The 15,449-nt window shown below is 39.7% G+C and overlaps 2 protein-coding genes across 3 annotated transcripts in view; one reads left to right on the top strand and one right to left on the bottom strand.

The window, feature by feature from the left end:
* Positions 1 to 678: 678 nt before the first annotated feature.
* LOC307135636 (uncharacterized protein) lies at positions 679 to 10,600 on the top strand. The gene is made up of 3 exons (XM_079832209.1): positions 679 to 3,313; positions 5,886 to 6,022; positions 7,862 to 10,600. Exons 1-3 carry the CDS (start codon positions 683 to 685, stop codon positions 10,479 to 10,481), a joined length of 5,388 nt encoding a protein of 1,795 aa, XP_079688335.1. The 5' UTR covers positions 679 to 682; the 3' UTR covers positions 10,482 to 10,600.
* Positions 10,601 to 10,635: 35 nt separating this feature from the next.
* The window catches only part of disp1 (dispatched homolog 1), a 123,527-nt gene continuing 118,713 nt past the window's right edge, over positions 10,636 to 15,449 (bottom strand). Inside the window, exon 8 of one of the 2 annotated variants that reach the window (XM_079831994.1) lies at positions 10,636 to 14,992. In XM_079831994.1, the coding sequence (XP_079688120.1) occupies positions 11,447 to 14,992 (3,546 nt within the window). In that variant the 3' untranslated portion in view covers positions 10,636 to 11,446. The remainder of the gene's footprint in view (positions 14,993 to 15,449) is intronic. The other variant, XM_079831995.1, reaches the window with a different exon arrangement.

Genomic DNA, 15,449 nt, shown 5'->3' with positions numbered 1-15,449 from the left:
AAAAATTGTATTTCTGATATGTGAAATTGGAATTTCAACTAAGAAATATTAGTTATGATATCAACAATTGATGCCCATTGCATTTAACTAGTGAAAATACAATTACAGATCAAGAATTTAATTCTTGATATCAAGTATTCGTATTTCTGCGAGTGATGACGTTGTTGATATCAAGAATTTATTTTTACTAGTGCACTGTAAAAAAATATAAATGATTAATAAGTTATGACAACATGGTTTTACATTGCTTTAACTCCTCAAAATAACTTTTCTATAAGTTACACAAGATTCAACTCGGCAATTTTTTAAGTCAGTTCAATGTAATTCAAGTTGAAATTACTTAAACATCCAAGTTGATTGCACTTAAAAATTTAGTTGTTTTTTTTTACAGTGTGGAAATGCAATTCCTGATATCAAAAAATGTCATTGTTACTAGTATAAATCGAATTCCTGATATAAAGAATTGGCATTTTAACTAGTGAAAATTGAATTGTCGATATCAAGAATTCATATCCTGGGAATGAAAAAAAGTCAAAACAGCTTGCCATAGTAGTACATCTCTCAGATTACTGCATGTGTCAGATTATGTTCACGTTGTAAAGTCACTGAACCTTTAACTTAAGCAAACAATGATCAACTTAAATAGCCTTTCATGTTTTGTTTTCCCCACAGTGCTCTCAGAATGGGATATACATTCACAATGATCCTCTTTGGATTGTGCATCCACACTGAAGTTGTGAAATGCTCCTCTGTGTGTTCGGTTAATGGCTATGCCGCCTTCTGCGCATATAAAGGTCTTCAAGAGGTGCCAGAGCTTCCCACGCATGTCAATTATCTGGATCTGAATCTAAACAACATTGCTGAACTCAACGAAGCATCCTTTTCTCGTCTTGAAGGTCTGCAAGTCCTTAAACTGGAGCACCAACCACCAGGACTTGTGATCAGAAACAACACGTTTAGAAGACTCTCCAATCTAATATTACTTACACTAGACTTCAACTTCTTCCTGCAATTAGAGACAGGGGCTTTTAACGGATTATCCAAACTTGAGATTCTCAGTCTCACTCAGTGCAGTTTAGATGACGCCATTTTGTCGGGTGACTTCCTCAAACCGCTGGAGTCCCTCGAGATGCTCGTCTTGCTTGGGAACAACATTCAAAGAATCCAGCCGGCATCATTCTTTATAAACATGAGGAGATTTCATGTGCTCAATCTCTCTCGCAACAAAGTGAAGAGCATCTGTGAAGAAGACCTCCTCAGCTTTCAGGGTAAACATTTCACGCTTCTGAAACTGTCCTCCGTGATACTGCAAGACATGAATGAGAACTGGTTAGGATGGGACAAGTGTGGAAACCCATTCAAGAACATGTCCATATCTACATTGGACCTCTCTGGAAACGGCTTTGACGTTAACATGGCAAAGCGTTTTTTTGACGCAATCACTGGCACCAAAATCCAAAGTCTCATTCTCAGTAGCAGCTACAGCATGGGCAGCTCATTTGGTCATAACAATTTAAAAGATCCAGACAAATTCACATTCAAGGGTCTCGAGACGAGTGGTGTTAAGACTTTCGATTTGTCCAAATCCAAAAATTTTGCTCTGTCAAATTCAGTATTTAGTCATTTTCCAGATCTAGAACAAATTACATTAGCGGAAAATGAGATCAACATTATCGAAACTGGTGCTTTTTTGGGCATGACAAATTTGCTTAAGCTAAACCTGTCCAAAAACTTCCTGGGTAGTATTGATTCGAACACATTTCAGAATCTGGAGACTCTTGAGGTGCTTGATTTGTCTTATAATCATATAAGGGTTCTTGGGGATAAGTCACTTCGGGGACTTCCAAATTTGCTCATCTTAAATTTAACAGGAAATGCTATTGAATCAGTTCATACATTTGCAACCCTACCAAACCTGAAGATACTCTACTTGGGTGAGAACAGAGTTTCATCCTTGTCTGGTTTACCCAACATTGCTAAAAATCTCACAACGCTTGACCTGGAAATGAACAGATTAAAGGCCTTGTCAGATCTGTACACAATATTACGGGAATTTCCTCGAATTGAAAACATCTTTCTTCAAGGCAACATGTTTTCCAGTTGTTATAATCAAAGACAAATAGTGGCTTCAGACAAACTACAACTTCTTCATCTGGGACTTTCATCTATGCAGCTGATCTGGTCTGAAGGAAAATGTTTAAACGTGTTTAACAATCTTCATCAGTTAGAGCAGCTTTCTCTGACTGCCAATGGGTTGCAGTCACTTCCCGAAGACATTTTCAAAGACCTTTCCTCTTTGTTCTTTTTGGATTTGTCCTTCAACTCGTTGAAGTACCTTCCAAACGGTATATTCCCTGAAAGTCTTCGAGTGCTTAATCTTGAATATAACTCTATTTATTCAGTAGATCCGAATCTGTTTAGCAGTCTCAGCTACCTCAGCTTGTTAAAAAACGATTTCCGTTGCGATTGCAAACTAAGGGATTTCCAAACGTGGCTAAATCAAACCAACGTAACCCTTTTTCACCCCATCGAGGATGTGATATGTGCCAGTCCTGAGGATCAGTACATGGTTTCCGTTGTGAGATCCAGCATACAATGTGAGGATGAAGAGGATGAGAGGAGATCTGAAAAACTGAGGCTTGTGCTTTTTATTTTCTGTAGCGCACTGATCATATTACTCACTGCTAGCGCCATCATTTACACTCGCCGACGTGGCTACATCTTCAAGCTTTACAAAAAACTCATTGGCAATGTTGTGGATGGAAAGCGAGAGGAGCCTGACCCTGATCGATTCCTGTACGACGTGTATCTTTGTTTCAGCTCCAGTGATATGAAGTGGGTAGAAAGAGCGCTGCTGAACAGGCTAGACTCTCAGTTCTCTGAGCACAATACACTGCGCTGCTGCTTCGAGGAGCGAGACTTCATACCCGGGGAGGACCATCTTTCCAACATGCGAAACGCTATCCAGAATAGTCAAAAGACCCTTTGTGTGGTGTCTGAACGCTTCCTGAAGGATGGCTGGTGCCTAGAGGCTTTCATTCTGGCACAAAAGAGAATGCAAGTGGAGCTAAAGGACATTCTGGTGGTGCTGGTTGTAGGGAACATACCGCAGTACAAATTACTGAAGTTCGAACAAGTGAGATCCTACATTGAGAACAGAAGATACCTTCTGTGGCCCGATGACAGCCAGGACTTGGATTGGTTTTATGACCAACTTCTGCATAAAATAAGAAAAGATACCAAGGTTAAACAAGAAAATCAACCTACAAATCAAACACAGCCTGAAGCATTGAATGTCCATGCAAACACAGCAGTATAATTATGGTTTATTTGTTGATTATATATTTTGTTAAATTGTTAGAATGCATAATGCAAATCTTGGTTAACTATAATTATGTATTTTCCAATGTTTTCTATATTTATAGCCTATGTGTGTGTGAGGTTCTTCACCGGTTCTTTGACTAAGGTGCTATATAGCTACTCTGAAGAACCACTGAAGCACCAAAAAAGGTTCCCCTATGATTACGAGCCAAGAACCATTTTTGGTGCCATATAGAACTTTTTTTTTTTTTTTTTTTTAGAGTGCAAGAACCATTTTTGGTGCCATAGAATCTTTTTTTTTAAGAGTGTAGCTGTTATAAAATATGTCTGTGAACCTGCTGATCATTTCAGTAAATGTCTGAAATGCTAATTTGAATGTGTGCAGAAGTGGATAAAGACCCCCGAATACTCTTCTTCAACCACTTGTGTGATTTTGTGAATTAGAAATGAAGAAATTAAGCAAATGCCAACTTAATCTATACTGTAAATGAATTTACAACCTAAAAATGGTAACTGGATAAAAAGACACTGTGTACTCTGACCTTATTTCCTGAAAAATTACAAAACTAGGAAGCCACTAGTGAATCTGTCACAATCTGTCCTTATGTTTTTGGGTAATCACAGTTTGTACATTGTTAAATTGTTAAATCTGTAAAGAAACCTCAGTATTGACTAATTCTTTGAACAGTGTACTTTGAACGGTTTGGAAATAGTAGGGGAGAACGGTGGGAATGCCCACAGCAACAACATGACGGTTAACTAAATATTGAATTGAAATCTTGGCTGACAACTATAATTCCTGGAATTCATTGAAGATCTGATAATAATATATCCTTAGTTGACCTCACAATGCCATCTGGCCAAATTTCCCTTCACGTTGAAAAAAAAGGACAACATTGCAAAACTAATATTAACATTCTGCATTATGATTTATGTACAGAAAGCAATATCTCAGTGGCACCTTGTGCAAACATAGCTGACCAAAGAATAGCCTTCAAATTAATTTCCTGTTCCCATAAAAAGAAAGAAGGAATAAATAAATTGCAGTTGTCTAACTGTATATAGTCTTTATATTGTATTCATATTTTATTTCACACAATCGCAACATCAAGATCTGATAGTCTTGTATAACAACAGGTCATTCTTTCAAACATCTCCATTGTGCAATCAAAAACCTTCTGCTTTCTTTGTGTGGACTTTGAGAGTTACACGAGAGTTATATTTGTTTCAACTATCATCATAAAACTTCTGTTTTTGATGACTAAACATAAAAAAAGCTTTACACAGAAGTAAAATAATATCTAAAAACTCATTTTTGTTTTTTCTCTGAGCATGAATGAACAGATTTCTGTGAAAGTCATTTATAGAGCTATTTATAAATAAAACTGCATTAGAGTCGCTCCTGTTACATGACCTCTCATTATTCATATTACAATGTGCAAACACAGAACTTACATATTACATGCAAAATTAATATAGCCTACAACTTTTCACACCCAGGTTTTCAGCTAATGCAGATTTTTATTGATAAGAGCTCTGATTTGTTTCTGGTTGACAAAGACAGCTACAAAAATAAAATGAAGTCCATAAATACACAAAATATTTTAATAAATTATAACTTGCAGTACAAAGGAAGCACCTTTGTGACATAATTTCTTCTTTAACATAAAAATAATACAGCAAATTTCTCGTTTATCATCAAATAAATCCATTTCTCAAACTGACTTCACATGTAGCCTTATGTAACCTGACATTAAAATAACTTTATAGCTTTCATATAGAGCAAAATATATTGTTCCTCTTAATGTACAGATCACTCTTAACAATACTCAGTCTTAACAATAGATTGCTAATTTCTTACATTTGAACTGCTTTGTTTGCTTTGAATCAGAAGAAGATTCAGTCTGCCAATAAACAAAAACAACCTTATGTTTTATAATGTGATGTTCCAGGGTTTTTAAAGACTGACAAACCACACATACGGGCGATTTAGTAATTAAAGAAATCGCCCGGAAAATGACCGTTCTTCAAAATGACCGTTACTTTTTGAATTGTAATCGCCCGCGCTTTTTTGAGGGTTTGAGCGGCTTTTTTATTTATTTATTTTTTAAAGCAGACAATTGTCGGCTTCATTCTTACATTAAACCCCTAAATTAATTTAATTAAGCTTATCTCAATTGTCCACTAGCCTGTGTGTTTTATCTACTCATTGTAAGCAAGCATATGGTTAATGTTTGAACAGTTCACAGGCACAACTTGCTTTATGTTAAAATACGAAATATGACGGTCCATGTTCTAGATAGCTGTTTCTTTAATGAATAAAACATACAAAACTATATCCATATAGCATGGACTGCCCTACATACTACAGTCTTACGCCGCCTACAGTACAAGTTGAGCACGGCCACAGCGGAGGAATCTGCATATTTTAGGGCGAAATGTAGAAAAAGGGAGCCAGAGATACATTGATGTGCTGAATCTCAGTTTGTTTGCAGTGCCTGGAGAGTTTCAGTACTCACACTTGACGAACTGTTCACCGGAAAACGAGTCACTGTGTCCGACAGTTATTTCCTTGTTCAGAAACATTGGGAAACACAAATGAAACGAAGAAGGAGAGAACAGAGCAACTCCGCATTATCTCCGTACGGAACTCTTTAAACTTCACCTGTACTTTCAAATGCCTTCAGAAACTGCTAAACAGGTTAGTGGCCCAACAGGTACATCTCTAAAATTAATCGGTTATTATTATTAGACCTATTTAGTAGTAAATCTCTCAAATCACCGTATGTATGGTAACATCTCATAACAATGAATTCCACACTAAACTAGTGTTTTTCTTGTTAGTCATTGAACCTTGAGATAGTTAAGCAAACAATTAGATAAACTAGGTCTACAGAAGACTGTCCTTTATGCCGTATTCAGTGGTTTTAGTGAATTACATTTATGATTTCCATTTCATATTACTTACCACACTGGATTTGGAAATATAAAATGCACATTTTACGAAAAGTAACCATGGTTTTATTATAGTTAAAGTGTAGTAGCCTAACCATGTTTTTTTTTTTTTTGTTGGCAGATTGATTACCATTTGTTTAACCAGTTTTACCACAAATGCCATGGTAAAACTATGGTTAGTGTAGCAAAGCCATGGTTATTTTGTGGTAACCATATAGTAACCATTTTTAGTTTTTTTTTTGTAGTAAAAACCATGGTTCATTTTAAGGGATAGGCGCACTTTACCTTAGAAGGAAAATTTGGTAACACTTCACTTAAAAGCCTTTATTTATATTGCATTATGAAGGCATTCATAATGTACATTATAACTTTTCAGAAATAATTGAAACCAAATTGGTTCTAAAATTGGTAGTTTGTCATGTGTTTTAATGCATTATACCTTTTAAAGATGTAACAGTGAATAGCTAAGTAATATAATGTATAATAACTGGTGACAATTATTCATGAGACCCATACAATGCATTATGTGCATTAAAAGGCATAATTAAACCATTAAAATAGTATTAATGGCTTTAAAGTGTCACATAAAATGTTACTGGGCCCTTTCACACCTACCTTGTTTGGTCCGAATTTTCGGACATTTCAGTTTGGTCAGAATCAAAATTACAGGCGTGAAACCTCTCCGGTACCACGGTCCGGACAAACAGACGAAGTTTGGTCTGACGAAAAGAGGTAGGCCTAGTCTCGGTCCGGATCAAAATAAACAAAGTTTGGTTCGTTTCTAGTGTGAAGGCATTTTCTGTATGATTCGGACTTTCAGACCATTTACAGGAAGTTCCTATGTTGAAATATGTTATTTTTAAATTTCATCTCGGCTATATTGATTATGAAAAGTGAAAAAATGCGCAGGTCAGAAATGATTTTGACCACTTCATTAAGTTTTGTTTTGTAGAAAGCCTTTGTTTAAAGTGAATTTTGTTTTGTATAAATTGTATTTTAATCAATGTTTCATCAGCCAAGTGCCTGGATTTAATAAATAAGAAGCAAATAGGCGATAGCAGGCAACAATCGTGACATGGCGGCGCGGGAACGATCACTTGCATTGCTCTTGAACACGTCTCATAAATAAACCCAAACTCAGCCTCACAGACATGAGAAATATGTGTATAGATAGCTTGAAATGTCCACTTTTAAACGAAACGAAATAGTCAAGCAATGTGCACTGTTCACTACGGCAACGCAACGATATGCGTCTGTTCATTCATTCTCGTCATTTACAAACCAATCAATGTCCAGATGCCGCCCACATAGATGATGACAGGACGCAAGTGTGTCATGTACAGTTCTTTAGTGCACTCGCATAATTACAATGTGAAACCAAACCAAAACTAACCAAATGTATCAAAACATGAACTTTGTATCGGACCTTGGTGTAGACTTTCAGGGGTGAAAATGCCCACTGTCATATAATCATCCTTGTGTTGTACCAAACCTGATTACAGCTGCTGCTGTGGAGTATAATATTTGAGGAAGTGATGCAATTTTTATTTTTTGGGTAAAATGTTGTAACCTTTGTTTTCAACAGGGATCTCAGAATGACGACAAGACACACATTATCTCTGATCCTCCTTGGATTATGCATCAGCACTCAAATTGTAAAATGCACTTCAATTGTCGTTCTCTGCATTCATCAAGGTCTTCAGGAGGTGCCAGAGCTTCCCACATATGTAAATAAAGTGGATCTGTCTAACAACAGGATTGCTGAACTCAATGAAACATCCTTTTCTTGTCTGGAAGGTCTGCAAGTCCTTATACTGATGCACCAACCACCAGGACTTCGGATCCGAAACAATACATTCAGAAGTCTCGCTAATTTAACATCACTTCAGCTAGACTACAACCACTTCCTGGAAATGGATACAGGAGCGTTTAACGGATTATCCAACCTTAAAAATCTCACTCTCACTCAGTGTGGTTTAGATGATGCCATTTTGTCGGGGGACTTCCTCAAACCGCTGGTGTCTCTCGAGATGCTCGTCTTGCATGGGAACAACATTCAAAGAATCCAGCCGGCATCATTCTTTATAAACATGAGGAGATTTCATGTGCTCAATCTCTCTCGCAACAAAGTGAAGAGCATCTGTGAAGAAGACCTCCTCAGCTTTCAGGGTAAACATTTCACGCTTCTGAAACTGTCCTCCGTGATACTGCAAGACATGAATGAGAACTGGTTAGGATGGGACAAGTGTGGAAACCCATTCAAGAACATGTCCATATCTACATTGGACCTCTCTGGAAACGGCTTTGACGTTAACATGGCAAAGCGTTTTTTTGACGCAATCACTGGCACCAAAATCCAAAGTCTCATTCTCAGTGATAGTTGTAGAATGGGCAGATCTTCTGGTAATAATTCAAAAGATCCAGAAAAATTCACATTCAAGGGTCTCGAGGCGAGTGGCGTTAAGATTTTCGATCTTTCCAATTCAAGCATTTTTGCTCTGTCAAATTCAGTATTTAGTCATTTGTCAGATCTAGAACAAATTAAATTAGCAGAAAGTCAGATCAACAAAATTGAAAACGGTGCATTTTTGGGTATGACAAATTTGCTAAAGCTAAACCTGTCCAAAAACTTCTTGGGTAGTATTGATTCGAACACATTTCAGAATCTAGAGACTCTTGAGGTGCTTGATTTGTCTTATAATCATATATGGATGCTTGGATATCAGTCGTTTCAAGGGCTCCCAAATCTACTCGACCTAAATTTAACAGGAAACACGCTCAAACAAGTACACAGATTCGTAACCCTACCAAACCTGGAGAAGCTCTACTTGGGTGACAACAAAATTACATCCGTGTCTGATTTACTCAACATTTCCAAAAATCTTACAACACTTTACCTGCAATTTAACAAGTTGTCTTCCATGTCAGATCTCTACACAATACTAGAGGAGTTTCCTCAAATGGTGGAAATCGTTCTTCAAGGTAACGAGCTTGTTTATTGCCCTTATGACCGACATGAAGGGCTTTCACAAAAAGTACAAATCCTTGATCTTGCATTTGCAGGATTGGAGGTTATCTGGTCGGAAGGAAAATGTTTGAACGTGTTTAACAATCTTCATCAGTTACAGCAGCTTTTTCTGAGTCACAACCTTCTACAGTCACTTCCCGAAGACATTTTCAAAGACCTTTCCTCTTTGTTCCTTTTGGATTTGTCCTTCAACTCTTTGAAGTACCTTCCAAACGGCATATTTCCTGAAAGTCTTCGAGTGCTTAATCTTGAATATAACTCTATTTATTCAGTAGATCCGAATCTGTTTAGCAGTCTCAGCTACCTCAGCTTGTTAAAAAACGATTTCCGTTGCGATTGCAAACTAAGGGATTTCCAAACGTGGCTAAATCAAACCAACGTAACCCTTTTTCACCCCATCGAGGATGTGATATGTGCCAGTCCTGAGGATCAGTACATGGTTTCCGTTGTGAGATCCAGCATACAATGTGAGGATGAAGAGGATGAGAGGAGATCTGAAAAACTGAGGCTTGTGCTTTTTATTTTCTGTAGCGCACTGATCATATTACTCACTGCTAGCGCCATCATTTACACTCACCGACGTGGCTACATCTTCAAGCTTTACAAAAAACTCATTGGCAATGTTGTGGATGGAAAGCGAGAGGAGCCTGACCCTGATCGATTCCTGTACGACGTGTATCTTTGTTTCAGCTCCAGTGATATGAAGTGGGTAGAAAGAGCGCTGCTGAACAGGCTAGACTCTCAGTTCTCTGAGCACAATACACTGCGCTGCTGCTTCGAGGAGCGAGACTTCATACCCGGGGAGGACCATCTTACCAACATGCAAAACGCTATCCAGAATAGTCATAAAACCCTTTGTGTGGTGTCTGAACGCTTCCTGAAGGATGGCTGGTGCCTAGAAACCTTCACCCTGGCACAGTGCAGGATGCTAGTGGAGCTAAAGGACATTCTGGTGGTGCTGGTTGTAGGGAACATACCACAGTACAGGTTACTGAAGTTCCAACAACTGAGATCCTACATTGAGAACAGAAGATACCTTCTGTGGCCCGATGACAGCCAGGACTTGGAGTGGTTTTATGACCAACTTCTGCATAAAATAAGAAAAAACACCAAGGTTAAACAAGAAAATAAGAATGAGGTTGAAGAAAAAAATGTTCATGCAGACACTGCTGTGTAACTATGAAAGACATTGTATAATTCTTGCACAAATGTTTTTATATATACCTTGCTTTGCTCCCAGGTTCGCATCCATCCATCCGATTGTGTTAAACTTCTCTTTTTTGGAAAATGACATCAACAAATATTAAAGCTGGAAACCATACTATATTGTACAGTTATAAATGTTTATTTTGTATAATCCATAATGTGTAATGTACCTCTCAATGTCAATGGAACTGTGAATTTTTTTAGCTATTATGTAAATCATTTATGGTACCACCTTTTATTTTTTCAAAGAGGTCCAGGATTTTCCAAATAAAATTGAATAAATCATACTATGTGTCCAAATATCTACTTGTTAAAACATGACTTGCATTCACATGATGGTTGAAAAAAAAACTAATTTTCTAAAATTATTTAGTTGATAAATTAATGTTTAGTTGAGACATACACATATACACAGTATATGTCGTAGACATGATTCTTCAGTGTGTAAAGTCACATAAACGGACTCAATTTTCCTGAAGTCCTGAGGCTAATGTAAATGTTTGCACACTGCCGAAGGAGGCAGTTTTATCTAAGAAATTGTGAAGAAACAAAGACAACTTTGAAACAAAGCACTTTCAATTCACCATCACATAAACTACTTAAGTTTACTTTACAGGCGAAACATTAAAATCAGCATCAACAAAAAAAAAGTGCATGACTCAAATACATACACAGTACACACAAAAATATATATACAAATTCATATGAAATGTGCAGGAAAATAAATTCTGAATATGTTTTTCGGTTCTCATGAAAAAGTGATATTAAAAAAAAAAAAAAATATGAGAGGTCACACAAATACCAGCCAGTGGGTTAAAATAGTGTCTTCTAAAATCAGACTTCTTTTCACATAATGTCAAGGAACTCGTTCCTGTAGTCGCTTAACAATATGGCAATATGCTTTGATGTCGCAATCTAACGCGCACAATTTACATGTTAGCATAAGCTCTCGGATGAGGCTTTTGAATTAATGGCAATAGTAGGCACGCTGGTTTTTGGCTTGTGAAACTCTACAGAATTGCACTTCACTTTTGCACTCTTTTTAAAACAGTTTTTTTTGGGAGAGACAGGCTCTGCCCTTTCATTATTGTCTTTGTTACTCTGCTTGCATTTGACACTTTCTTCCAGGACCACTGGAATCGCTTCGCGCATCTCACAACTGTCCGAGTATTGAACACAAGTGCCATTTACTTTTGCTTTTACATGGTGCAATGGTATTTTTTGAGGGGTCTGGGATGCTAGGTCCCCTGTTGTCTTCTGTGTATCATGATTAACAGTACAGACTCGAGTTGTGTCAGTCAAAGAGCAGCGTTGAACATCTGGAAACTGAATGTGAGCTGGAAGGTTCTGGCTCTCCGGTAGAGGAGAACTGGGTCCACATGCACTGATGTGAGACTCGTCATGCACTGTAGTATCGGACAACAGTGCCTGATGCAAAAGATGATGCATGCTGTAGCCTCCAGGGAAACATATGTGAGGGGGTGGCCTTGACATTTGGCTCTGTGAGCAATGTTGGAAGTGGCCGCAGTTGGCGGGAGTTTGCGCCGTGTCCAGCGAAGGCTGAAAGTTCTGACCCACGGGTAAGTGATTGGTATGTTTAGCGGGGCATGGGGTTTCTCGAGATTGTCCGCAAGGATGATAAGGAGTCCTTTGTCGCTCCCTCATATAATGATTCTCACAGGCGCACCTTGTACTGTAAGTGTACTGATGAAGATGTGAAAGATCTGTGCCACTTTCAAGCTCAAGGTTGGGTTCTCTCAAGTCAGTGTTGCTTTTCAGTGGAGTGTGGGGTGCGTGATGAGAAGTGATGCCGTTGTGCAACTGTGTACATGCTTCCTGTTCCTCATCGGAGGCCTTTTCCTCATTTCTGACATTCAGCGCCAAGGGCTCAAGCTCATAGTGTTCATGTCGACCCTCACTTCTTGGGTTATCAAACTGGTACTTGGTCGTGTAGCAAGCGCCAAGTTTACCTTGGCTTGGATTAGATTGGCTTTCAGACGTGTGCTCTGTAAAGGTGTAGCACTGGAGTTTCTTTGGCAAAGGAATCTGTCCACAGGTGCCCTGAGGACCCATACAGCGACACATGCATTGAAAGAAAAACGTAGCAAAGGCCCAACTAATGCACATGATTAGCATCAAAAACGTGCCTAGTTGAGTGTAGGCCAGAACTGTGGACGGCATCATCATCGCACCGGCTACAAAGGTTGTGAGTGCTGCCATAGCTATAGCCGAGCCCATCCTGCTCAAGGAGAAAATCACCTTCCCTTCCCTGTCTGGTTCTGGGGCAAGGCGGTACGCCACGCCGTAATGAACAGCAAAGTCCACAGAGAGACCTACCGCAACTGAGATGGTCACTGATTCAAGCACGTTTAATTCCCAACCCAAGAGCACCAGCGACCCAACTGTGACGAATATGGTCCCGGCGATGGATATGATGGCATAGAGGCTGATGATGATATTCCAGGTGGTCAGGAGCATAACACTGAAGGCCACCACCACCGACAATGCCATAGCGATGAGAGTCCCGTCCGAAAGGCTGTCCTGTAGGTCGTAGAACTCCAAGTTGCTTACGAACCATCCATAGCTCAGTCCCTCAGGAGCATCCCTCAGCTCCTCTTCAATCCAAGCATCCACTTCTCGGTAAAACTGATGCATCTTCTCATACGCCAGAGTGAAATGGTAGGTACTCTGAAACTCGAGCACAATTGCTCGAATTGTGTCATTGATGTCGAACCTTGGCCCGGGAGTCTTGCTGTCAAGGTGGTAGATTGTGCTCCGGTCAAGCTCCATAATGGCCCGTTTGATGCACAACTCAAAGACGTCTTGCCGGTAAGGGAACGTGGACTGACTACAACAGGGATAGACGGATGCTTCGTCGCAGTCTTGGTTTTCCATCCACTGCTTGAAAGTCTCCATGAAACAGCTTGTGAAGTCTTGCTCCTCCGACTGGAACACGAAGCTTTGGTTCCTAAGCTTCTGGCAAAAATTGAGAATCCATACCTGACTTGCAGGACTCGCAATGTTGAAGGTTGTGTCGAGAGTTACTTTACCCTTATTTTTAGGGTTCAGGGGATCTCCACTGTCAATTGGAGTGACTCCCCAAATGATGGTGATCGGCATGTGGAGGTCTTCCCCGTGGTTGACCCGTTCAAACATGAAGAGTTTTTTGTACTCCGCATCGTAGCGTTCAAAGGGATGGGAGGAGCGAAACACCTGAAACTCAGACAGCTCCAGAGAAGGCAGTTTCATCTTGGGATTCACGCAAACAACGTAGGCGCCACCCACCGTCAAAGCCAGGAACCACAAGAGCCACAAGTAGCGCAACTTGATCACGATGCAAGGCAAAACCTTCTCAAAGAAAATCCGTGAGGCCTCCGAGATGCTAAAAAGACACTTGTTGACCATCTGGCACAGGCTTGTCCAAAACATGGTAATGCCCTGCGTCTGGCGGTGTTGTGACCGAGAGCATGTGAAGAGGTTGACCAGGTACCGCTCATGTAGGACCACCACAGCTGGCAACCAGGTGACCATCAGTATGTAGTTAACCAGGATGGCAGTGCCAGCGTATACACCGAAGCATCGGATGGCAGTGATGTTGCTCACGTAATTGGCGTAGAAGGCAGCGGCTGTGGTGAAGCTGGTGACAAACATTGAGAGCGCCGCGTGCTGAAGCGTCACGCTTACCGTTTCAGAGAGCTCAGAATTGGGTTTGTCAAACTTTGTGTAGTTCCAGACGTCGCAAAGCACGAAGGCATCGTCTGCGCCAATTCCCACCAGTATGATGAGCGCGGTGAGGTTCATGAAGGGGAAGAAATCAAAGTTGAAGACCACGCGGTACAGGAAGTATGAGACGATCAGCGAACTGATGATAGCAAACATGGTCATGAGGGTGATGAACATTGATCTCGTGTAGACGCACATAACCACCAACACGATCACAATAGCTATTGCGGGATACATGGTATCAGTCAGCAGGTAGTCCTGAAACAAGTTGTGTTTGATGCCAAATTCTATTCCTGTGATGGTCGTGATCCCATCGGAGGAGTTCCAGTTCTCAAAGTTGTCCAAGTAAATGTTCATCATCGTTTCTCCTTTCTCTGTGGGAGAGAAGAGCATGCTGTACTTGAGGTTCGGCGGAAGGTAGTCAGTGTTCTTTGGGTTCAGAAAGTCTTTGTCCACCAGAAAGTGAAACATCTGATACACGGCATTGTACTTTGTACACTTCCGTGGCACGTTGCCACACTTGAGGTCCTTCTTACGGGTGGTCATGTCCCAACACTCGGGACCAAGTGTGCCGTTGTGGTAAAACTTTGCACAGGAGCGCAGGATTTTTAGGGTGTGGGAAACGTCTCGCTCTGTGATCTTTTGGCAGGAGGATTTGTTGGTAAGGACGGCTATGTAGTTCCCAAGTGTCCAGCTGGGACAGCAGGAGGCAGCAGTGGTGCGCTGACACAGATCCAAGTACTGGGGATGGGAGCGAACCTGAAGAACCAGACATGAGAAAAACCAGAATAAAACACGTTTCCTACATCACGTTTTATGCATGTGCAAATGCTTTAAACCCAGTGTTTCCCAACCGTTTTGCAGGTAAAACATCCCTACAACTAAATAAAAATATAACAAAAAAGCATGCATTGCTTCAAATGGCATATTAAAACTAGATATTATATTAAAAATAGTACTCACATTTTGTGTTGTCCTTAGGCAAAAATGAGAAGTTAATAATTACTTTTGCCTAAAGATATGCATCAACAAATATTTAGAAGATATTTGAACATTTAAATCCTTAAAGGACAACACACATTTCATAAGAAACTTGAGCTTAAAGGGTTAGTTCACTTTAAAATGAAAATTAGCCCATGATTTACTCACCCTCAAGACATTCTGTGTGTATATGTAGGGCTGTAACAATTTGACCAAAAATAAAAACCTCGATTAA

Source organism: Gobio gobio (genome assembly GCF_949357685.1).
Source record: "Gobio gobio genome assembly, chromosome: 12".
Classification (NCBI taxonomy): domain Eukaryota; kingdom Metazoa; phylum Chordata; class Actinopteri; order Cypriniformes; family Gobionidae; genus Gobio; species Gobio gobio.
This window is presented reverse-complemented; position numbering and strand designations above follow the sequence as displayed.